This window comes from Triturus cristatus, chromosome 8 (genome assembly GCF_964204655.1).
Source record: "Triturus cristatus chromosome 8, aTriCri1.1, whole genome shotgun sequence".
Lineage (NCBI taxonomy): Eukaryota > Metazoa > Chordata > Amphibia > Caudata > Salamandridae > Triturus > Triturus cristatus.
In genome coordinates, this window is record NC_140591.1 from 1,182,350,184 (window position 1) to 1,182,375,335 (window position 25,152).

The 25,152-nt window shown below is 46.7% G+C and overlaps 1 protein-coding gene across 1 annotated transcript in view; it reads right to left on the reverse strand.

The window, feature by feature from the left end:
• TUBGCP5 (tubulin gamma complex component 5) overlaps positions 1-25,152 on the reverse strand; it is a 394,755-nt gene that overhangs the window by 292,552 nt on the left and 77,051 nt on the right. Inside the window, exons 5-6 of the mRNA XM_085622861.1 lie at positions 18,846-18,925; positions 10,692-10,824 (exon numbers count right to left, since the gene is read on the reverse strand). Coding sequence (XP_085478987.1) covers positions 10,692-10,824; positions 18,846-18,925 — 213 coding nt within the window. The remainder of the gene's footprint in view (positions 1-10,691; positions 10,825-18,845; positions 18,926-25,152) is intronic.

A 25,152-nucleotide genomic window follows, 5' to 3' on the forward strand; every position in this document is an offset into this window, starting at 1 on the left:
TAATTCCCAAACAGCTTAGATGTACAATTTAGCAAAAGGGTTGTTGCCCATACACAATTGTGCAAGGCCTGACTGCTTATGGGCAGCTCTGATAGCTACAAAGAGAGGATTGTCTATCTTGAAAAAATACATTTGATGCATTTTTGGTCTCAAGAGTATGTAGGTCAGAACAACAAGACTTTGAAAGAAAACTATAAGATAATAAGATAATGAGCCTGATTATTATATAATCTGTTTATTGGCATTTCTTAAGATTTACAGCACGTATTAAAGCCAGAGCAACGTTGAGCATTAACAATGTCCACGGCATTAACCCTAGTAGAAACACATAGTATCATAAGACAGGCATATATCCAACTCTCGAAGCAGTAGTCGAGGCATTTCGGCTGTGGGGAACCGTAAAGTCCCTGTCAAGTTCCTGCCACCGAGAAACATTCCTCCCATCGGAGCCTGTCAACATGCCGGCTGCCTTCCCCAGAAGCCGTTCCATAAACAGTTAGTGAACCAGGACATAATGGGGTAGAACATCAGATACCCAAATGAAACAACAACAGCACCAGCAGCATCTGACTCATGTTTTCACATCGCTGAACTCAGACCCCCGATCCATCCTCCCCATCCCAAAGTCCCCTGTGTAACTACTCGATTGGCAACGTCATATTCGCTGTGCGCCCCCACCCGTGTGACTATGTCCTCATCGCCACACTGTCCACCCCAGCCCTGGGCTGCCCACTATCAGGCCTCTCTAGGGGAGTAATTGTCCTGCGATCCTGACCGACCCCTGTACTCTCCTCATCTGGTCTCACCATGGCCTGCAATAGTGCCTCCCACTGATGCGCTATAGGCGTCTTCCTGAGGCCCAGTATTTCCTCCCTTGAAAGAGCCATCCCCTCCAACTTGGCCCACACTAGGAATGATCCCCGCCATGCGCGCGCATGGGGCGGGTCAGCCGCTTTCCATCCCTTAGTGAGCAGTCGCTTCGCTACTACCATCCCCAGGTCGATAAACCGGGCGGCGGTTTTCGTGGAGGGAGTCCTGCGGAAAAGATGCATTAGGTAGGTGCACCATTCGAACGGGATGGCATGCCCTGTGCATGCGTAGAGTGTCTCGTGTACCACCTGCCAGTACGAACACAGCGCGGGACAGTTCCATAACATGTGAACCAATCAGGCATCTAGTTCCGCACAATGAGGACAGCCCGCGTCTGCACGATGGAAATATCTGTTAATGGATTCGGGCGTAAGGTACGCTCTATGTAAAATAAACAATTGTATTTGACGGAAGCGCATGTTCCGGGGAATCTTCGTCGGGCCCTGCAACACTCCGCTCCACTCTTTATCAGTCAGGGGTCGGGCCATATCTGCCTCCCACTTACTGCGCAGTAGGGTCAGACTGATCGCTGCGTGCAGGGAGGCCGCGAACCATCTGACCAGGTGCCTGCCTCGCCCCATCACATGAAGGTATTGTGTCATGAGATGCTGCTCTGGTTCCTCCCGAAGATCTCCCCATCGATTCGCGAACGTCTCCACCAGGGACCGGTGGCGAAGGAAGTGGCCAGGCGGAAGCCCCGCCTCCTCCACCAAAGAGGTGAACGGGAGGAGAACACCATCTCGGTAAAAGTCCCCCATCATTTGTATATCTGCCGCGGTCCAGTCCGCCAGCTCCGAGGCACTAAGCACACCCAGTCCGCTGGGGGAGCCCTCAAGCGGAATAGCCGGAGCGTAAGGGGTACGAGCACACGTGAGGTAAAGAGCACGTCGGTAGCACTTGTGGGGCGCAGCCGGGTGGAACAGGTTGAGGAGACCAGCCAGAGGGAGGGGGGGGGGCGCCGTGGTCGCCGTATCGTCCCGCCCTCTATCAACTAACCACCGGGCTATCCATTGTAGCTGTTCGGCCAAGTAATAATGCTCAAAACACGGCATCGCAAAGCCTCCCTGGTCAGTGGGGAGATATAGTTTAGGCAACGCGACTCTATGACGGGCGTTACCCCATATTAAGTCCCGGAGGGAACGTGTGAGGGTTGTGAAGAAGGAAGCCGGGATATAAGTGGGCAAATTAGCGAAGTAGTTCAGGAGCCGGGGTAGAATCACCATTTTGACCAGGGCAATTCGCCCCGTGACCGCCAGGGGGAGGGTACCCCAGAACCGCATCTGGGCCCTGACCGCTGTCAAAGCCCTGCCCAGGTTTCCCTCCACGAGATCCACCGGTCGTCTGTATATCTGGATACCCAGGTAACGGAAGGTGTCCGGCTGCCATTTAACCTGTACGCCTCCAAGATGGTAACTCGGGTCTGGGGTGTCTGCTTGAAACGCGTAGAGGCATGATTTAGCAGCGTTCACCCTGAGGCCCGAGAGAGTGGCGAAGTCAAGCAGAATTCGCTCTAATTCGGCTGGGATGTGTGCCACTTCCCTGACAGAGACCAGCAGATCGTCCGCGTAAAGCGATACCTGATGTGTTGCGTCCCCTAACGGAATTCCAACGGCCAGCACCCTGCGAAGCGTGGCGGTAAGGGGTTCTATTGCCAGTGCAAACAGGAGGGGTGAGAGCGGACACCCCCTGCCTGGTGCCACGACATAGCCGAATGGCGTCCGATAAGTATGGCCCTGTTCTCACCCTCACCGTGGGGTCCTTGTACAAGAGGGCCGCCATTTGTAGAAACCTGAGGCCTAGCCCAAAGTGCGATAGTGCCGCTACCAAGTAACCCCACTCCAGGCAATCAAATGCCTTCTCAAGGTCTAGGACCAGGCAGCCCGCCCTAGGCCACTGCCGCGCACTGTCGTGTGCCACCCGGAAAAACCGCCGCAAGTTAAGAGAGGTGCTACGCTTGGGGACAAAGCCATTTTGGTCCCCATGTACCAGCGCCGACACCACCGGGGCCAGCCGTTCCGCCAGCACCTTAGCCAAAATTTTATAATCCGCGTTAAGCAGTGCGAGAGGACGATATGATCCTAGGCTGGTGGGATCCCGTCCAGGTTTGAGCAGGGACACCAAGTGGGCCTCTCGCATGGAAGCAGGTAAGTGGCACTCCTCGAGGGCCGCAATGTAAAGAGCATGCAACCTGGGTACCAGCGCCTCCCAGTAAGTCTTGTAGAATTCTGCTGGAAGCCCATCTGGACCCGGCGCCCTCCCAGAGGCCAGAGAGGACACCGCGTCCCCGACCTCCTCTACGGTGAGGGGGCCTTCAAGTGTTTCCTGAAACTCCTCAGGGACCGTGGGTGGGCCGGCCTCCTCCAAAAACCTATCCAGGTCCTGCTCCTGCCGGCGCCCTGTCGAACGGTATAGGGCTGCATAATGTTCCGTCATTACCTGATGTATTTCCCACTGCGTGTGCACTAGCGACCCATCAGGCCTGCTAAGTGCGACTATCGGCGCATGAGCGGACTCCCGCCGGAGCAGCCAGGCCAGCAATCGTCCCACCCTATCCGACGTGGCGTGAACGCGAGCCGAATGGGCAGCGTAATTGTGGCAGCGTAAGCGCTCCAGCAGCTCAGCATGGCGTGCCCGAAGTCGCATCAACCGTGCCAAGTCGGGACCCCCGCCCTCACCATGACGCTCACAAGAGAGAAGGCGCGACTTCAAACCTGCAAGCGACAGCGCGAGCCGCCGTCGGATATTCCACGTCGTACCCGGACAGTGTCCCCGGCTGGTGGATTTGTGGGCATCCCACTCTACTAACTCATTACTCGCCGTCCCCTCGTTCAGGTCAAAGAATTGTTCAATCGCTGTACCTAGGGAAGCGAGAAATTCAGCGTCCTCCAAAGCCGCCGGTTGGAGCCGCCACGTAGGGACAGGGGGCCGCCCGGAATCCCATACTAGATGCAGCCTAAGGGGGTTGTGGTCTAAATGGGTCCAACCCAGATACTCCGCTTGGCCCATCAGAGGAGTCAGAGAATGAGAACCCACCACCCTGTCTATACGAACGTGTAGATCATGCACCGCTGACTAATACGAGTAGACGCGGTCGTCAGGGTGTAATGTGCGCCACAGATCGTATAACGCCCAACGCGACAGCCAGTCGGTGAGGGTCCGCGCATTAGAGACCGCCTGTGTGTTACGAAGGGGCGGAAAGGACCTATCCAGTTGTGTGTCGAGGACAGAATTAAAGTCCCCACCTAGTAGCCAGGGAAGGCCCGCAAATGGCGCCAGCACTGCGGACAAGTGGGCCAAAAACGACGGTTGGTCGACATTCGGGGCATAGACGGAGCCAAGTAACATATGTAGACCGTTCAGCTTCCCGCGCACCAGAGTGTACCGCCCAGCTGTGTCAACCACTACTTCCATGCATGTGAACGGAGTGCCCGCCCTCATCCAGAATAATGTACCACGAGCATGTGCAGAGTACGTGGTCCCAAATAGCTGACCCCTACATCGAGCGCGCAGCCGGTCGAGCTCGGGCTGTGTCATGTGAGTCTCTTGGAGAAGGGCAATGGCCGCCTTATGCCGCTGCAAGTAAGCAAAAATGGAATATCGGCGTGCAGGGGTGTGCATCCCCCGTATATTCCATGTGATTACGTCAGTGGCAGCCATCTAGAGCGATTGAGATACACCGCGGTCACTGGGGCAGGGGCGGGTAGGATGGTGGGGAGAATATATACTCTATGTGTCATGTCAGTGCGCTGTGACAGAACCCCCCCGAACAAAAGAACACTTACGAACTGCTGTGTGCATGTAATAAAGAACAGTAACGGCGAAACTACCAGGGCAAACCCCAAAACAGGCATTCGTCCAAACTGCAAGCTAAAACGCTTATCAAGCAAAACTAAGCCAGTGAATGACTAACGGGTGCGCGATGTGACTGCAGCTAAGGCAACCTGCACTTTCCCTGCGCTACTCTCACATTCACCTGGTGTGCCTCTGCTATCACCAGTGGTGCAAAGCGGGCAGGAGTGTCCTCACCACTCCACCCAACACCGCCCGCCGCCGACCCCCCCCCCGCATTCAATCCCCCCCTCTTCCCTCCCACCCCCTCCCCCCCGGGCTAAAGCTCCCACCCCCGCCCCATCCACCTAGCAGGATCTAGGGGACTTATGCATATCCACGTCCAACACTGCACCACATCTTACAGGAGGAAAGGGAGAGACCCCCCCCAAACTGTCCCCACTGCATCTTACCGTAGTTAGATCGGCCCTCGATTCAGCAGTTGCCACCGCCCCAACCCCCTGGTCTCATACAATACGGTCCGCAGTTTGGGCATCACCAGCGGGAGGACCTGATCATCTGAAAGTACGGTGTACGGGGAAGACGACCTGCTAGCCTCAGATTCACTGTGTTCCTGACCAGCTGCTGCTCCCTGGCTGCTTGCGGACCCCAGGGTTGCCACAGCTTCCAGGGCTTCCTGTCGCTCTTGTCTCATCCGTTCCAGGCTGGGCGCCACGGCGAGGCTCGGCCACGCAGTCCCGCGGGCCTCCCTCCGACGTCACCGTCTTGGTCTCCTCTCCTGGCGGCCGTTAGCTGCCGGGTACATAGGTCTTCGGCCCCCGCTCAATCCTGCTTCCTCCAACCAGTCCCAGACGTCGGATGGGGCATCGAAGAACCGGGTCCCGTCTTTCATAATCACTCTAAGACGTGACCGGAACAGCAGGGAGTATGGGATCCCCAGTTCCCGCAACTGGTGCTTCACCACCAGATAGTTAGTTCTCCGTTTTTGGACTGTGGAAGTGTAATCCGGAAAGAGCATCACCCGACCTCCGCCTACTGTGATGGCGTCCAGCTTCCTGGCCTCACGAAGCACCACATCCCTGTTTCGGAAGTGGAGAAGTCTAAAGAGAAAGGGGCGTGGGCGCGCCCCGGGCTGAGGCTTCCGCGCCGGGACCCTGTGTGCGCGCTCCACCACGAACTGTTGAGAAAGCACCCCCGGGGGGGAGGATGTCACGAATCCACCCTTCAACGAACTGCTCCGGATTCCGCCCCTCCGCACCTTCCGGCAGACCCACCACCCGGACATTATTGCACCGAGAGCGCCCTTCCGCATCCTCAGCACGGTCCTCCAAGGCATGGACACAGTCGATCAAGTCCTGCAAGGCCGCGGTGTGGTGGCGCACCAAGGGGTGGACCTCCTGGAGCGTCTGGCGCTGCTGGGTGACAGAATCCGCCAATTTACGATGGTCCGCGTGAAGGAGGGTGAAGTCCACCGTGACTTTATCTATCTGGGACTCCAATTAAGGCCCTAGTCTGCTCCATTGTTGTACCCAGACGCTCCACCGCCGCCAGTATTGTGTCCATTTTCACCTCGAGCGCCGTCGCCGGGAGCGTCATATCACTGTCCGGACGCCCAGGTGTGGTGCTCAGCTTCTCCGACTGTGACCGACCCACGGGCAGCTTGTTCCGTAGTCGGCCCATGGCCAGTTGCTGTGCGGAGGGCATTCGATGCCAACCCCCTGACCAGTCGCCTCTGTCCGCCCTGCCAAGGTGCAACGAAAAGATCACCACGTTCTCCTTGCTGCCGCAGGAGTAGGGGGGAGGGGTGGGAGGAAGGCAAAGACCCTCCCCCCCGGAATGACTCTGGCACCTGCTGTCCAGAACCCACTTCTCGGTATCTGCCAGGCCCCAGGGTCGCCGGTGTCACCTCAGAGCGCCCCCGGCTTGGACCGGTATCCCTGGCTTCGCACCGCTCCTCCAACACAGCGTCCGCGCCCCGCAGCTGTCAGGCGAGTCACTATGCCAGCTGCACCGCCAATGCCCTCTGCGCTCGGGCCACTAGCGAGCTGGTCGCTCTTCTTTTACCGCCAACAGCACCTAAATGGCTGTGCAGCCCAGGGAGGGCCCTGAGCGTCGTCCAGGGCCGGGCCCTCTACACCATCTCCCCCAGCTGGAACGCCCCCCCCGAGTGCTCGAGATGCTCAGGGGTGCAAGTCACTCCTCAGTGCGCCAGCTTCATGTAGGTGCTCGCCAAACGCCGCCACCAGTCTCGTTTCGGGCCAAGTCGCTCCCCTCAGCCTCCTCTGTCGTGTGCCACTGGCGTCAGCTACAATGGACAGGACACCAGCCACCAGTCCCGCAGGCCCCTGGACCTCAATGTTGTGTCCGTCAGGGATGGGGCACTCTGACTCTCCCCAGTTGGTCGCTGCAGCAGCCGCTGCACCCCCCACAATGCCGCAGTCTTCAAGGAGGCCCACCTCACTCCCGGGCCTTCCCGCCGCGACGCACGCCCCCTCCGGAGTACTGGGGAGAGGCCCACGCAACTCACCCGGGCAGTTCAAGTAGGGGGGAGGCGTCCAGATCACTCCACACAGATCACAGGGCCAAGGTCGTGCGTAGGGCCTCCGGGGTGGCCTCCCCAATCCGTTCCGTGTCAGCACTCTGCCTGCGCAGGGCCCCCGGGGCCTGCAGTGAGCCGCGGCCTCATTCGGATTTGCGCCGCCTGCTGTGCCACTTCGAACCTGCCGGCTGGATCCCCGTGGCAGCCAGTAGTCACCGGAGGCGTCGCCATCCTTCTCTGCCAGCACCAGCCTCTGTGCCCCTGACGGCCGATCGCCGCCGCGACTCCACTGAGAGCACGGCCCCCGCGGCCTAGCCGCCTCGTGGCAAGCCGTGAGCTGTGGTAGCTCCCGCGGCCGGCTGAGGTCGAGGCCTCGCGTCACGCCTCCTGCCGGCTTCAGTCTCAGCGCGGCTCGGCCGGGGCCCGCAAGCTGTCTCCAGCTCCGATCACTGCCCCAGAGATGCGGGAGGTATCTGGCCCGCGGTCGGCAGTGTCTGTCAAGGCCACCCGCACCGCAAACAGGAGAATTGTCAGGATTCCGGCACCCGATGATCGGAGCTTCACGCTCCGACGTCCATCTTTCTAGCACGCCACCTAGCGCCCCATAAGATAATGAGCCTGATTTACAAGACAATCAGTCTCAACTATAAGCAATAGGGCTAGACAATCAGTCTCAACTATAAGCAATAGGGCTAGCCGAGGGCTATATTGTTAAAAAAAAAAAAAGGTACTTTTTGTACAGATTAAGGATAGTGTGTGCGATTCACTAACTTTTCTATCAGAAATACAAGTGACAGTGAGAGCATCTAGCATTGAGGCCAGATTTGCATGTGTTAACAAAAGAAGCTCAATCCTGCTCTGATAGAAATAATGGTAAACATACAGGTAGGAAAAACTTTCTTTACAATGGGGAAATATCTCAGCCTGTGTTCTTAACAATTAGTATCTTAAAAAAGCATGGCTTACTACTTTTTAACCATAGACCATCCCTGGAATCTGATGAACTTTACTGTTAGAGCACTTAATAATAGGCCCAGACAATAGTGGCAGACACACAGTAGACTAAGTAAGGCAAACAATTGACAGCATTATAAATGGTAACCTTAAAGTGAAACAAAATCATATGTCAGTGAAATGGGCGAGCAAGGCCAAACTTGGTTGGTCTTCTGTGATCTCTGCTAGAGCCTTTCTTAAATGGATTCGAGAAGGCATGCCTGTGGGAAGAACACAGATTACTTGATACTGAAGTTCTATAAAAAGTTCTTGGTGTCTGTTCAAAGTGGAACCAATATCCCAACTCTCCTGTAAAGAAAGGTCACGTAGCACAATTCAGTCACACACAGCAGGAACTATTGGAGAGTTGCATTCCACAGTTTGAGGGCTGGATGAAGTGCATGAGGGAGAAGGATAGTTAAACAAGTGGGCATCCGGATGTGAGGGGTTTTTGTGGTGTCTTGGTTTATGTTTACAGGGAAGTACTTTAAGAGGTTCTCCTATCAAGCACTGTTGTAACCGGGTCTCCAATAAGTACTACAGAGCTTCAATTGGATACCCAAGTTACTCTTGGACCTACAGGTCTCTAGGGATGGCGAAGTTGAGCAGTTATGGGTCAATTTAAACAGTGGCAGGAATCAGAGTAATAACATACAAACTGAATGTTCAGCCAGTGCTGAAATTTCAAATACAAAATTGACAATTATTAATACCTAACAGTTACCCAACAACAATGTTGCACAGTATATAGGATCCAAACTTGTCAAGTATTGTCAAAAGGATTTTGAGCTGTGGCTCAAAGATAGAAATGTACTTGGACTGAAAAAGGCAGGCTTCAGTATGAGGACTGAGCACTGAAAAACAAGCTGCGCTTCTCACTGCTCTGTCGTAACTGCAGTGAATAACAGCATTTTGAAAAACCTGTTTAAGAGAGTGGATGAGTCAGGGACCCATATATAACTACAACTTCATTGGCAAATTTCACAAAGGAAAATGGTGTTTAATAAAAGGTGAAGACAACCAAGAAAAGGGACTTGGGAGAGTTGACAGAAAGACTGGTATATGTAGGGGTCTTAAGTACCACAATCACTAGTGTAATCCGTCACAAAAGTAGATATTCCAAGAAAGTACAGTGGTAGAGATGCCAGAGTCAGGAGAATGTTTTATTCCATAATTTCTAAAGCAACTGAGAGATTCAACATGATGAGGATAGTAGAGAGGTGGTTTCAAAGAGGGATTATCATTAAATTTGAGGCATGAAAAAAGGTAGCTGTAATGGGAACCAGTTTCGCAGAACTTAGATTTTCTGGGGTTGCACAGAGTGATGGAGCGTTGTTGGTGACAAGTCTCCTTTCAAAGGTGTTGAAGAAAACTTAAAGGGAGAAACAGAAAATAAGTTAAATAAGATTCCACCATTGAACTTGTATTTGAATTAATTACTGGAACCAGATTACTTGCCCCTGTACCATAATTTTGCCCTTATCATTTTCATGTGCACTACGGTTTAAAAGCATGGAGCATATGTGCCAGGAAGACATACCTAGAAAGAGTAAATGCATTTAGTGGAACATGAGCAGTGATCGAGGTAAGGGGAATAAACTAGACCAAGTAAAGGAGGGACTCACTGAACAAATGTTGAGGGGAGGTTGTTAAGATAACTTGGGGACAGTAGGGACACAGCTGAAGGAAGTCAAATAGGACTGTACGGATGAGGAATGTAGATGAAGACGTCAGTCACTGTCAGTTGCTGCTATTTTAGTTAAGAAAAAGAATGAAATGTAAGGAGTCTTCAGAGGAAATTATTGGCTAATGGGTATGTGATATGAAGCAAGAAGGGACTCGCCCATCAAGACAGTTATAGTAGAACACTGTTAAGGGAGAGGAAAAGTGTGTGGAAGTTTTACTGCAGATCAATTTAGAGATCCTATGATGGCTCCATAAAGTTGTCCCGGAGTTGGAGGTTATGAGGTAACAAGTGGGAAAAGGCGCATCTGGTTCCCTAAAGAACGCTTTTAATTGGGATGGTGTTTGCAGCAATGGTGAGAGGGTGAGGGGAGAAGGGGTACCTGAGGCATATAGATAAATAAAGGATTCTGAGAAATTGTAGTCTGTGCTTGGTGCAGGACAATGCGGTGGGTGTATTAATCTTACTTCACAGCTTTTCTTTCTGATACAGGGAGAATGAATTAATGTTGTATTGGTTGTGCGTAATGTAGTTGGGGTTTTGGTATTAGAAGTCTGAAGCCATGTCAGAGATGAAGGTGAGGAGCTTTCTGAATAGTGTTTGTTAGGCTGTTGACAAACTTCCAGCTGTTACGCGTTATCACAATCTTCTAGGGATGTAAGGATCTGAATCAGTATCTCAGAAGACAGATTAATAACAATTTCCTTCACCATAATTATTCAACAGTGAGTATGCACTTTGACTAAGATCTCCACAACAAGTCTTTATGTTTGAATTAACTAGGCAAGAAATGTATAAAATATTTGAAGACCACACCTTTCCATGAAACATGTGGGGCAGTTTTCTTGTTTTGATCATGGTCTTCTTGTGGAGTTCCATCCACTTGGATACCAGAGTCTTCTCTGCTTAGGGAATCATTAGCATCTTCTTCACTGGCATCAGACCAATCCTATGAACATTCAGATACAAAATTATGAACTTGGAAAAGACATGACAATTTGTGGTTAAAGTATAGGCCTCAATATTACGTTAAGATATGAAGAATCGGAAAAGAAAAATACAAGACAAAACTTGGTGTTCACATGACTGATATTTGGCCTTTAGAAATAATGTCTTAGGGAAATATGGTGTATCATTTTGAAATTGAAATTGCCACACCACAGGCGTGGCAAACACCAGGTATAGTACTATGCTGTTTTTCTACCTCAAAACAAGACCACAACATCAAAATCATTAAATGAAGATAGGTCCAAGGTATGACAATGTTTTACTAGTCAGTAGGACAGTGAGATTTTCCATGACTAGTGTGATAAAGCTTGTACTTTCTTGTATTGCACTTTTATAAGGGTGCAAGTTGGAAAGGTGTTATCCGCCGGTAATACGTAAATCAAATTTTCATTGCCCTATGTAATGCATTCAAACAAACTGTTTATCAGTGAAAGAGGCTCCAACATCACTTCTTCTGCCTGCTGTATTAAACCTTACTTAAGATATTTAAAATTGCATAGAATTTATCGGTCAGCTCAACAGTGTCCCAGTAATACATAGTTTCCTACATATAACAGAAGCCCAGCATTGGTAGTTTCTACAGGTTCATATGCTTGGTATTAATTAGCACTGGCTTTCATGAAAATACCCCAACATTTCTGAATGTGTAAAGCTTCTGCGGTGCTTGTAGATTACCAGGACCATCCACTGAGCAATCTGCTCCTTTTGTGACTAGCTCCTCAACTGCTTGCAGAGCATGAGACACAAAGTCCTGGTGCGTCTTATGTGTTAAGCACTCACTTCCTTGGTACTAGAGGACTTAGATCTAGAACACAAAGTGGGATCCCTCTTTCTGCACAGCTGGCAGACAGGAGGGGCATATCCATTGTCCGAAACCGTAGGGCCGGTTTAGGGTAGTTCTCCTGTCAAGTATCCTTTCCAAAGTGTTTTCCAGACACAACCTCTGTGTAGAATGATGCTTCACACAGCAGGGCAGTCCCCAAACTAGCACACTCACAAAAGAAGTACAAATAGGCGGAAGTTTCTGAAACTGGCTATCATCAATTACCCAACTGAAGGAATAATTGGGGAAATACAAAAGGCCAGCCCTCACCTAATAACTTTCTCACCTTGCACAACAGAGTCAACTGTTTTACCCCTCCCCCCTACCATCCATCAAATGGCAGTGATCGGAAAAACTAGTAAAAAATAATTCAGCATCTCCTCGCTAAGTAAAAGACCTAATTGAATATATAAAGAAGCCTTGTTTCCACTCCCCCCAATTCAGTGTCTAGGTCTCCTCCTCCTGCTTCAAAAATGTTAGAAATACACGTCACTTCTGCAAAAAAAAAAAAAAATGAAAAATCTCACCTCCGTCCTGTTCTAATGAAGGCCAGGGGTTTCCAAAATTGAACCCACTAGCATCCACTACTCTGACTCACTCACACACAAGATGCATGTGCCACATAGGTTACACACATCAACATGCATAAAACGCAACTGAGATGTTAGCGCACTGAACCGGGTTAGTGCAGTGAAGGTGAACCTTAAGTGAGTGCACTAGTTGACCTCCAGTCCAATGACCCAGATAAAAAACAAATGTTTGACCGCACTATGGATTCTTAAAATATGGTATGCTGCCATCACTGTTCTATGTGTTAAACATATGATAGGGATAATAGTCTTCGGTCGATAAATGAAGACACGCTTGGTGAGCACCTCCAGGTCACAAGACAAGTCCAGGACCTACTAATGTCAGCGAATGACCTAGGCTTTTTGCAGAAACTAGATTAGCTTGAAGCCAGGGCCAAAACTCAAGAGTAAAGAGACAACAAAAAATAAATGTTACAAGCAGTCAACTACTAAGGGCAGTGGTTCACATCTTTACACCATGCAGGGGTCATTCCAGTAATAAAACTGGAGAAAATAAACAGTGCAACGCAAGCAAAATTGTCTTGGCAGTTCGTTTCTGTAGTCAATAAAGCACTGCAAAATGTTCAAGTTCACATCAATTCGGATACAGTCTAAAGCTATCAATTTGTTGACAAAACATTTAGATCCCAAAAGTCCAATTTATTGCAGGGTCTACATCAATACACACTTATGCCAGAATTTGGCAGGTGCAGCAAAGGAGCAGGTCTTGCTGTACATTTCAGTACAGAGTCACAACAACCAGACAAAAACAAATGCAGATCTCGAGGACAGAGGAAACCTCGCCCTAGCAATGCAGGGATCATGTCACAGTCAGTGTCCAGAACGCGCTATGAACAATGTATTTTCTCTAGCAGGGAATCCAAGAAGGTGGTATGCACATATGCTTGCAATGGAAAGTGTACCACAGAAAGTTGAAAAAGGATTCCAATCTACTAAAGTGTTGAAAACTGACAAATACAGGAGGTATTGATAAGTTGGAGCATAACCATAAATATCAGTCTATTAAGGGGCAACATGTCTGTAGATTGATACAACCTGAAATAATCTGCAAGGCACTAACCGTGGATGGTGGCAAGGTATACCCTGTTTATGCCACTGTACGATATCCCCATGTAGGAGGGATGGGTGGATATATGGACGCGGAGGCTGGGTTGTTTTACTAATTTTAAGACTTTATTTAGTTTCTCGTGCAAAAAGTATATGAGTGACTACTGTCGCATGTTGTTCTTCCTGGGTGGTCAATGGATATCGGCCGTTCTGACATACTTTGTCTTTTCCTCTCTTCGCAGGTCTTCCAAGAGGTTATCGCCGCTGGTGTCCTCGGGGAAAGAAAGTGCTGTAAGTATCCACTCAGCAATACTAAGTTTGTTCGCCCTTCACCAACACCTGTGTGAAGAACTGTAACAAGAAAGCTAAGAACAAGACAAACGCGGTCTGTCCGCCACTGTAATCTAAAGAATCCCCTAAGTGGGTTATGGTCCCTAAGAGAGGTCTTTCCTTTTGGTATAGGTTGGGTTTTCTTTGTGGCTTTGCTTTGGAAGATAGAAAATCCACCACTAGTAAATCCAGAGACAGGGGACACTGCTACTGCCCACCTCCTTTGATTAAAAGAGAGAGAGCGAGAAAAAAGGTAGCTCCCCTGCAGGGGCCCTATGCGCAAACAAAAGGACACTGGGTAAAAATAAAGTGATTTCAGATGGAAACACAGCTACCCCTGCTGCCTGTAAGAAACAACCAAAATACAGTGTGGCAAACTTATAGAACTCCTCCTTCAAAAGCCTGCATTGTCTGCCCTCCCCTTCTTCCCCTACTCTTGTCTTGCCCCTCCTGAATCACTCACGGCAATACCACAACGGAGTTGTAGCTGGCAAGTCCACGATCTCCGGCGGCATCCAGCACTCCTCCGACCACATTTATGGAGTCTTTTCAGAACTGTCAGCATAGCTAGTTTGGGCTCCCGATTCACCCTCTCCTCCGCTCTCCGTGCTTCCTGGCATCTCCGCTCTACCTTGGTCCTTTTGACTCTCCTTTTCTCATGCTGTCATCTCTTCTCTCCTCTGTGTTCTCCTGCTGTGTGCCGGTCTCGTTCCCCTTTCCCCTGCATTTTTCCATCGTAACCCTACCCTTCTGAGAAGGAGAAAAGTCCTTCCTCAATTTCGGTGGTTTGTGGTGCCTCCTCCACACTTCCTGATGGTCTGTATTTTGCGTTTTTTTCAGGTCTGTCATCAACACAGGAGATGGAAGGATCAGTCTCCGGGGCATTCTAAAAGAAGGTAGAATGGGCGGGGGGGTGGGGTGATTCTCTACATCTCTCCTCCCTTACTGGGAAGAAACAAGTCTTGTGGATATGGCGAAAGAAAATCAGCATTTGTCTATTCTGTCCCTTTCCAATGGTAGGTAAGAAACCGAAAAGGCTATAGGGCCAAGAACCATCGTAGTATGTGATAATGGTTTCCTTTGTTGCGGGCCATCCACTCAAGCATGATCCATATAGAGCGAAAAGTCACGTCCCTCAAAATAATATTCAAGGGAGTCAATTGCCCATTAGATAGCCAAGGCTTCTTTTTCAACCTCTCCATAGTTCTTTTCCCGGGAAAAGAGTTTCCTGCTGATGTAAAAAATGGGTCGTTCCTGTCCAGCCTAGTCGGTTTGTGATAAAACCGTGCCATGGCCTGCACCTGAGGCGTCTGTCTGACAGATAAAGGGTTGTGAAAAATTAGGGCCCATGAGGACAGGTTCAGAGGTAAGGGAGTTTTATAGAACCTGAAAGATTCACCAGCAGCAAGATGAACCATTTGTTACCGTCTAAAGAGTATAATAAAAACAGCAAGCACTAGGAGTAAAATGATAAGTGCTTGGTCTTTTGATCAAGTGCCGGCTACGCCGTACTTACTACACCAAGGTTACATCTCGGTCTGCTAGCCTAAAATCTCTCCACTAGGGTCTGGATGTTACCTTACAGGCCTGCGACAGGTGATAAATAAACAGAAAGCTGCACAAATGTGCCCAGTAAGCATTAAGCAAGTCATCAAGCTAGTGCGTCAAAAGACTAGACCGCATACCTGTCAAGTTGGTGTCAGTACGCAAGACCACCTTGCTGCCGGTGAGGCATAATTTAGGATTAATTTATGTATGTAATAGACATTTTTTACATTCTTTTGTCCATCATACTCAGTGTGCTGTGTTTTGTGTGGGTCACTGTATACATCACTACTAGGGATCATCACGTGTGTGCTTAGTAGATGTGTTCACAAGGCACACTTTGATGTAAACCTGCATTATTTGAAACAGGTTATTAGCACAACGAGGTGGTGTTCCATTTGGCATCAGCACCAAGTTCCTTTTGGAATAGCTTAAACCAAACGAGATCTCAGATTGGAGTCTAGTGTTTTTTTAACTGGTTAATCTCTCATTATTTGTTGCAGGTACCTGCAAATTACCTTACAGAGTAGGTGGCTATGCTCATTTGAGCATTCACAGTGTATGTAGTGTCTACACCCTGCCCCTTTAACTTAGGAGTGGAATCAGGGAGCTTAGTTCCTTGGTCCTGAAGATAGCTACTGGGTAGAGTGGTTAGAAACATGTAGACCATACAGAAGCCTGGCTCATTACAACCATATTTATTCTGTAAATCTTCCCTTTTTAATCATGCCTCTTGAAGGGCGGAATAAAATCAGTGTTTCCCTATCAGGCAGGTATTTTTAACCTTTCTAACATCAACTCCCTCCAACTCCTATTCTGTCACCATTGGGTATTTACCATTCAAGTGCTCCTGTGTATTTCTCTGGTAGTAGTACGCCCAATTCCGCAGCGGAACAGGAAGAACCCTATGATGAAGATTGCCACCAAAGGGAAACCCTGATGGGTGAGGGTTAAACTAACAAAAGCAATGTGCTCTGTTGACCTTTGAGAGATTGTCCTTCCTTCCTGAGAAGGGCTTGCTTTTTTTCGTATTCCAGTATTCAGGAGGACGGGCCCGTCTTGTTATTTCTCTGGTCTCTCTCTGTTTTCTAAATACTCCGATGTTAGCCAAACGTCTTGGTTGGGTATCGCAAAGGTTTCCTTTGGACAGCACTCAACAACCTACAATGTCTATTACAGGGCCAAAGTCTCCAACTTCATCGCTCAATCACATCCATTACACTCAGAATAGGAGAACATGTCTGTATACCCAAGACTACTATTATGGACAAGACTAATAACAGAAGAGTAAAATTATTTTATTCGTCATGAGACACAAAATCAAATAAAACAAGTCTGAACAATTAATAGCACAGCATCATGAAGTATAAAGAAAAACAGAACAAATTCCATAAATTCATTAAAAAAAACACAATAAAAAACATTAAAGCAACATAAAATTAAAATGTATTCGAGAGTACAAATAGTAGACCAAAAACTTTGTCTTAAACTGATTACATCCGTGATAATTGTTCCTCAATGACTGAGACTGGGTGCCATGCACTCTATAGGCACTCAAAAGTCTCAGTGATAATAAGGATTGTGTTCCTAACAACTCAGGCGTCAACGTGTTTCGATGGGAATATTATAATACCATCTTTATCAAGACCAACGTTTTAGGACTCTCTCAAGCTGATAAAAACTGGAAAAAAATATGGCACACTTCACAGGAAGTGGTCATGGTAGAGGGAGGTAACTTCACCCCTATTGGTTAGGGTGTCCCATCCCTTTTGCCAGCCCAGAATCGGGGATAAATATGGCAGAGCTGCAGGTATATCTCAGAACATTGCCTGGAACAAAAGAAGAACTGCCCTGCTGGACCCTTGGACTGCAACACAGAAGGGTTACACTCCAAAGAACTGCACTCTCACGCTGCATAAAGAAAGGACCATGCCTGACTCAAAGGAAAAGGAGTGGACTCCCTGAGCAGCAACATGTACAAAAGTGCTGAAAGAAGTCACCTTAAACAGACAAAGAGAGGACTACCCCAGCTGACAAGCTACAACTAGATTTTCCTGGACTGCACAGGTGCATTGTGGGAGACGGAGTCCTAGCCACTGACATGGAACCACACATTGGCCTGAGCGTGCTGGTTTGCGCTGCTTAAAGCTTTGGAGCGCCTCGCTGTCAACGCTGATAAGAAAGACTTCCAGAGGCTCACTGAGGCATCGCGCTGCAGCAAGCCACCATCGTCGAATCAAACTCCGGATCCAAGGAACCCAAGGACTCAAAGTCGAGAGAAAAGCTCCAAGAAAAATACCAAGTCCGAATGTAAATTTTGACTGGGATCTAGCACTCAGCCTACCCAACCCACGCTCCATTGCAGTCGGCCTAAAATTTTGACTTTGTCCCGGTTCAGTGCGACTAGATAGCAGCAAGTGGCACTTTAAGCTTTTTGGAGCTAGAATGCACATTTTTCAAATTTAATCTTTAAAAATTCATAACTCCGGTTCCCTTCATTAGATTTTTGTTGTCTTGGTGCCATTTTAAAGATAAAAATATTCTCTACGTTTACAAATTGGCGATGGAATTTTATTGTGTTGTATCTTACACTTATTTACTGTTTTGTAGATATTAAATGCTTTACATATAGCGGTTTCCTAAGTTAAGCCTGACTGCTCGTTGCCAAGCTACCAAGGGTTGAGCAAGGATTCATTTATTGGACCCTATTAGTGACTCTAATATTATTACTAGCTGAAGATGAATACCCCCATATATTAATAATCCACTTTCCTACAGTTGGAAAGGCTCAGAGTAATCAAACATGAAGTCAAATATCACAACAATATACAACTTAGAAATATTAAAAATAAATTCACAAAACAACACAGTAGCATAAGACAAGTAACTGTATTCTCCCACACATAAAATAAAACATTCTTGAGCTCAGCATGTACATTTGACCTCCCCCAATCCCCCATAGATGGAAAAAAGGGAAAGTCTTTAGATAACCCACCAAAAAAACATAAAACACAACTCTATTCCAAAACGGGGGATGGGTGGATGCTGTGCAAACAGGAGAGAGAGCGAGGCAGGCCATGCGCTCCCATTGAGTGCTAATTTATAAATTTAAAAAAATAGCTCCATGATAGTGCAAGGACACAGCTCATGTAACCAACATGTTTATTGAAGAGATGCTACACTTGAGCAACAGAACAAGAATAGGAAGTAAATCAATAGAATCAGGAGCATGAAACCGATAAAGGCATGAGTGCTCTCCAATCATATGCAATGCAATGACCAAAAGCACACTCAATGAATCATTGTACTATAGAAAATAGGTCTCAAACAACACACAGCTGAAACCCACTCTACCTAACCTAACATAAGTTTTAAAACCATAAAAGTACCGCCTGAATGCTAGTGCCTACAGTGAACCATAATATGCCCTCCGCCACAACTCTAGTTTTCAACATCTCAAATTTAAGATTACTTTTAATGTAGCATCAAAATAAGTGTAATATTACTCAAGAAAGATCTCGGATCATACTAGGAGCAGGACACCTAAATGAAAATAGAGAACAGGCTATGCTACTAAGCTGTATATAAATCCTGATGCATTTCTTTTATATATTGCCCAATACTCACCGGAGTATCTGCGTCAAAATGTACGTCAATCTCTTCCCCTTCCATTAAGTATTTGCCCCAATCAAATACAGGCTCGTTCTCTGAAACACAAATATACATTAAATAAAACAACAATTTGATCTGCAGTTAGCTTTTTCTGTGAGAGAAACTCTACTATGTGAAATCTAGATATACTCAAAGGCTGAATAAAATCTTACTTAATTGAAATAATGATTGTCCAAAACTAACATCTCCTATAGTTATTATTTCTGGAAAATGTTCCACTTATCAGGGGTATCTTGAAGAATAATTTACATATTTTGGGTAATGAATCCTCAAGTGGTTACTAGAAAATGTAGATGTTATATGGATCTAACTGCACTATTGCAGCAGCTCCAGTAGTGGATCCACTTGAATGGAAAATACAGTCCAGTTTTCCACCCTCAAACATCTAACTGAAATTTATAAGAATCACAAACAATAGAATTTAAATATAAATATGTGCACACACATACATATATACACACACACATATACATACACACACACACACACACAACTGTGTAGTTATAGCAACTGCTTGTTATAATAGGAATTTACATTTTTGTTTTGCTAATTTACTGACGGATGCTGTTGCACAAAGATTACCAAACAGAAAAAGTTAATCCACCACAGCTCCTTCCCTGAAAGGAGGGGCTCAAAATGCAATTTCCCCATGCAATTTTCAAAGGGATGTTTGAACAGCGCTACAGCCAAAACAGCTGAATGGAATAACACCAAATGCGAGAGAAAGCTAGATCATTATCAAAAAGGCGTGCTTTAAGTTTTCTTTAAATCCGTTCAGCAGTTTGTGAGAAATTAAGGTTCAATTTTTTTAGATATCTGGACGGTTGGGTAAGTGGGACTCACGCGGGAATGCAACTTCTAATAAAGCAATTTAAATCGTCCGAAGAAGCTTTTCTTGCTGGCTGCCTTGCTTGTTTTTCAAGTACCTTTTTATTATTTCTCTCACTTCCCTTCCTGTCGAATTTCCATGTACTCAAATCCCTCTTTCAGGTAGTCCAGCTTCACCCTATGTGAAGGATGTGCATGAATAAAGATTTTGTGCACACCCACGAAGATTTCATTGTAGCACATAAAAAGATAATGGTGGGCATTTAATATACCTTCCCATTACTCTATTCTTGAGGAAATGGCAAAGATTTGCAGAACGCAGATTTTCTACTTCGGACATGAGCTATAAATATACAGTTGTGTGATCTGTGGCCAATTATTGTAAGACAGTGTCAATCTTTCCTGTTCTTTGCCTTGAGATAGCAACAAAGAACTGGGCTAAAAAGTCTATATATTTACTGCCCGATCGGAGTCTAATCCTGCTACCTGGTCACTGGGAAGAAGCTTGCTAAAAAATTATTATATGCATCCTGTTAGCAGTAGGGACATTGGTTACAGAAAACTGCGCTGCTGTATGAAGAAGCAGCTAAGGGAGTAAAAGAGGCTTCATCCCTGTAGGAAAACGTGGGTCACGTGCATTTCACAATAGGAATTACGTTTATTCTACATTGTTGGGCCATGTCTGCAGGATTTTACTGCGAGGACTGTGTTCCTATGTGACAGTTGCAAAAGACACTTAAGCTTTGCATTCTGTGAAGTTTGCACTGTTTTAGTGCATTATCCATCTTGGGGGAAGAATGAGCGAAACACAATATATTTTCATTAAATTGGTTTATGGTGCTTTCCACTAGTAATATTGCCAAGTATCAAGCCTTGTTTCAGCAGTACAAGTTACAAGCTTCTTTTTGGCATACCAGAATTAGTAATGAAAGTGGACTTTGGTGACCCTGTGCCTCTATCTACATCAATTTATGAATGCCCAAAAGCAGTGCAGCTTCACCAAAACCAGCTCATGGACCTCTGCGCAAGTAAGAAGGGCACTGAATATGTTCAGGATATATCCCTTGAGCAATCTGTATGAAGGGATACATCCCTTATAAGCATGTTTTTTAGACCATCACAACGTAAATTTAAGAACAGGAGTGTTGGGTGTAGTGTTTTACAGGAGGGTATTTGTTCTGGAGGCATCTATATGCACATTGATCCTGGTACTTCAGCTTTCAGACCGCAAACAACTGCCTGTCTCTCAAAGGAGGAGGATAGGGCCATGGAGATGCTCCTTGCCCTGGACCAAGACATGCCAGTACAGCTGAGAACCTGCTGGCAACTACAGAGCAACTGCAGTGAACAATGTTATGATATGAGCCATGCTCCCAAAATGGAAGCGGAAGTAATTCCTAGGGGTCCAGGGACCTTGCGGATGTCTGCAAAATCATATTCAGTGGCTTAGCATAGCTCAAGTGGATCATAGTGGGAGCATCCATCACAGAGAAGTGCGAAGAGGTAGAGGCTACATTTATACTGCTTCATACCGCCGAGGCACTGCCTTGGGAGAATACAAATGACGAACTAAAGTGGAAGATTTTGAGGGACTCGTGCCCTAATATTCTTGGAAAAAGAGAAAGTATTTGATTAAGACGATTGGCAGTTTATCTGGCTGCTGCTGGGCAAGAGGAACTTCTGGTTCACTAACTGGATAGGACTACTTTATAAGCAGCTCTAAACCCGGGTTAAGATTAATAGGTAACTACTGAATTCTTTTGTCCACTCACTGAGTGGGGCACTCAACAGCGATGTCAGCTATCTCCCTTGCTATTCACATTCATCATAGTCTCTCTTGCGGTATGGGTCAGAGGAGACGCCTTGGTTTAGGGATTTCAGTGGGAAGGCGGCAGGGAAGAAAGCATTTCTTTTTGCGCTGATGATATTCTCAGTGGATGGAAAAAGATTGCAGACAGTTTTTTTTAGGTATTTGGAACAGCCTCTGGTCTTAGAGTTAACTGGGACTAAACTATTCTGGTGCCCATTAAGGGGGTTGGGGGGGGCGGAACACATAACCTTGCCCCCAAAATCAATTTATTGGCTACGATCTAAGAGGAGCAGATATGAAGCTATATTATTGGGCTGCTCTTCCGCTTGTGATTTATGATTGGTTATTCTGTTACAGATGACACACTGCATTTCACGCTAAATCTACTATATGGGACTAAGACTCCTGAATCGTTAGTACCATAAGGCAAAACTGGCCATCTGGAGAGCTGCCCAGCAATAGATCACTTTGCAAGCTAAATATACTGATGAAAAGCCACTACAGTGTGGCACTAGATTGCCTGAAGTAACGGTTAGAGGACTCCGAGAGTTGGTATTTTTTATAAGTCTCTCAAAGTGAGAGGGCGTTTGTAACAGCGCACACCTTAAGTCCTTTGACAAGCTTGCCCATGAATTTGGTTTGCACAAAATCCAAATGTTTGCATTTCTGCAGCAAAGACATTCTCTCAATTAATATTATGGTTCGAATTGGAGGACACTCCCTAAATATAAACCCTTAGAAGCAAAGATTACTATTTGACACTAGGGAAACAACTGATCTTGTTCACCTATCAGTCCTTAGTAATTAATGCCACTAAGCACATTGAATGCCTTAGAAATCAGTAGGAACAGACCACTGTGCCCCCTAGAAGATCATGAATGGATAATGGCGAAAATAACTCCTAGAGAACTCACCATTTCGGAGCACTTGCATTTGATACAGTTTAAATACCTGCACAGGTATTATTAGCCAGTATGCTCCATATGCTCCAGAAAACATAGAAATCACTGCCAAGTAAACTTTGAAAAATCTTATTCAGGTCTATCATCCACCTGGGCTAAAATGAACAGAATACATTGCTTACTTCCACCCACAGACGACTGAAACAATTTGAGGTATACCAATCTGCACAAATTTCCATCTTGCTGTTTACAATGACTTGGTTGACAGGCTTCTCACAGGCAAAGTTAGGTCTGTGACACTGTCATGCTGAAAATATGAATTGTGATTCAACTCTTTCAGTGCCCAGCTTAAAAGCCGAAATATTGCAGGTTCAAGTTAAGAACATGCCCTCCATGATGGGAGAGAAACGTATTCATAAGCAGCTTTTCTATAACAAGTCCTTCTTTCTAAATGAACCACTCCTGCCATATCCAGCTTCATCTTGCAAAGTACCCTTTCAATGACAACTGCTGGAAAGGTTTACAGGAGTATAATGTTGCAACTGATCAGTAAGTAATCTTCCATTGATACTTTGTGAGGGAACTGTTGAGAGCAGAACGTCTTGTTTACTCCATTGAGTATGGCACAAGATTATAGATATTTATCTCCCATTTGCGATGTCGTGTAGCCAGCTTGTTCAAGTATAGCAATTGTATTGTTTACTCCTGATAAAAAGCTCACAAACAATTTACCTGTTCAATGCCAAAGTCCTGCTTTCAGCTATTCACTTCATATGTATATCAACTGCACTGTCTGCTTTATGCAGTGCATTATCAGTTACAGGTGGGTTCGGAAAAGGCACTAGTGGCACAGATCCCATTTTCACTACTAGGCTAATGGCCCCTGGTTATCATGCCACAACACTAGAGAAATCTCAGATGGTGCAATTTTCTTCTGTCCATTTGGAGGGTTTGTAAGGAAATGCCTCTTTTTGCATGATCACCCCCACAGTTTTGAACTGATGCTGCTGGTTTTTCAACTCAGAGTGTACCGAGGCCAGTTAACCAGACCTCAGTACCAGTGTTCTAATCCCTAAAAGTATATGTTTGATTGGATATACCCAATTGGCATAAGCAAACTAACTGATAAGCCCCTAGTATATGGTACCAAGGGTGTCCAGGGCATGGACGTTAAGCTGTCCCTCGGGGAATGCAGCTCTTATTGTGCTACCCAGAATGCGACAAAGTAAAACCTATCTCCCAGCCTGCCATTGCAGACTAGTAGAGCAGTTTTAATTTGTTAACTCGATTTTGACATTTATGACAAAGTTCAGATCTTCCCTTTATAATATATATAAGTCACCCCTACAGCAGGCCTATCAAATCCTAAGGCAAGGTGCTGTATATTAAGTAGGGAATATATTTTTAAGCTTTGGAAAGGCTAGTAGCTTCATTGGCGAGTACAGAGTTACATGCTGACAACTCAGCTGTGCTTACTCCTGAATGGGACTACTAAAGTTAATACTTCAAGGCATCAAACTAATCATTACGTTAAACCCGACTAGATGCCCAAGTCGAATTTAATGTAACTTTTCAGTAAAAATAGCTTTAGAAAGTTTACCACTCTGTTGCCCAAGTTTTCCATTGGCCATTCGCAGATGCTGGCCACAAGACAGCCTTTTGCCGCCCTGGGGAGAGTTGTGTATGACTCCCAGGAAAGTGAACAATAGAGGCTTGTCACTAGGAGAGGGGTCACCTCTCCCTGCCACACAGGTTGTGAGCCCAAAGGGAGAGTTTTAAAGGGGAAGCTGACTTTGGAGGGCATATGGTGGACAGACACAAGAGGGGCTGCTCTTTTGTTCGAGTAGACAAGTTGATTTGGGAACAGAGAGGATAACACACTTGCCAAACCGGCTTTCCCCATGGGCATGCAGCCCTCATGTGGACACACCACTAGGATGGACGACCAAGCTCCACACACCTAGAGATGGGGGGAGGCGGGGGGTCCTGCCATCTTAGGAGTCGGCAGAATATTGCATTCTGGGATAGTTAGATGCCACACATGACAGGAAGTCGTCATCAGGAAGGAAGTGCATGGTTGCCCATCGGCTAGTACCTCCCACATTCCCAGAGGGCACTTTCTAGGCACTACTTTGTAATAGATGATATTTTTTATGGATTTTTAAACCGCAAAATGAACAAAATCGACTGGAGAGTAGTGTCAGATTTCTTTCATGTAGTGCGTATTTCTTATTCGGTTGTTTTGGTACTTCTAAATGCTTTGCTTAAGCTTTACTGCTCCTTTGTTTAAGCCTAACTGATTGAAGCCACTGCTACCCAGGGTTGAGCGAAGGTTTAACAAACGAGCCTGACTGGACCCAAGACTGTACTGTGAGTGTATTACATGGTGAGATCGAACAACCACACCATGTAATACACTACTTTCCTTGAAAGGTTGTATACCAGGGTGCAACCTCCAGCAATGCCATTTGGGCTTCCCATAGTGCAAGACCCATTCTGGAGCCAAAGCTGCAACCAAAGTGATCAAAGTAGCGAACTCCACCATGGCAACTCAGTTGGGAATACTGAGGGCAGAGGTGCGTACTCAAATATGTTCAACACAGCATTATGAAAGAATTCCATTTGGCTTTGTCTGGGTGTCAGCTCATTGATAAAAGTATAAATATGGCATATTAAACCCAATACATGACCACTTAAATCAACAGGTTGATGCTTTCTTACA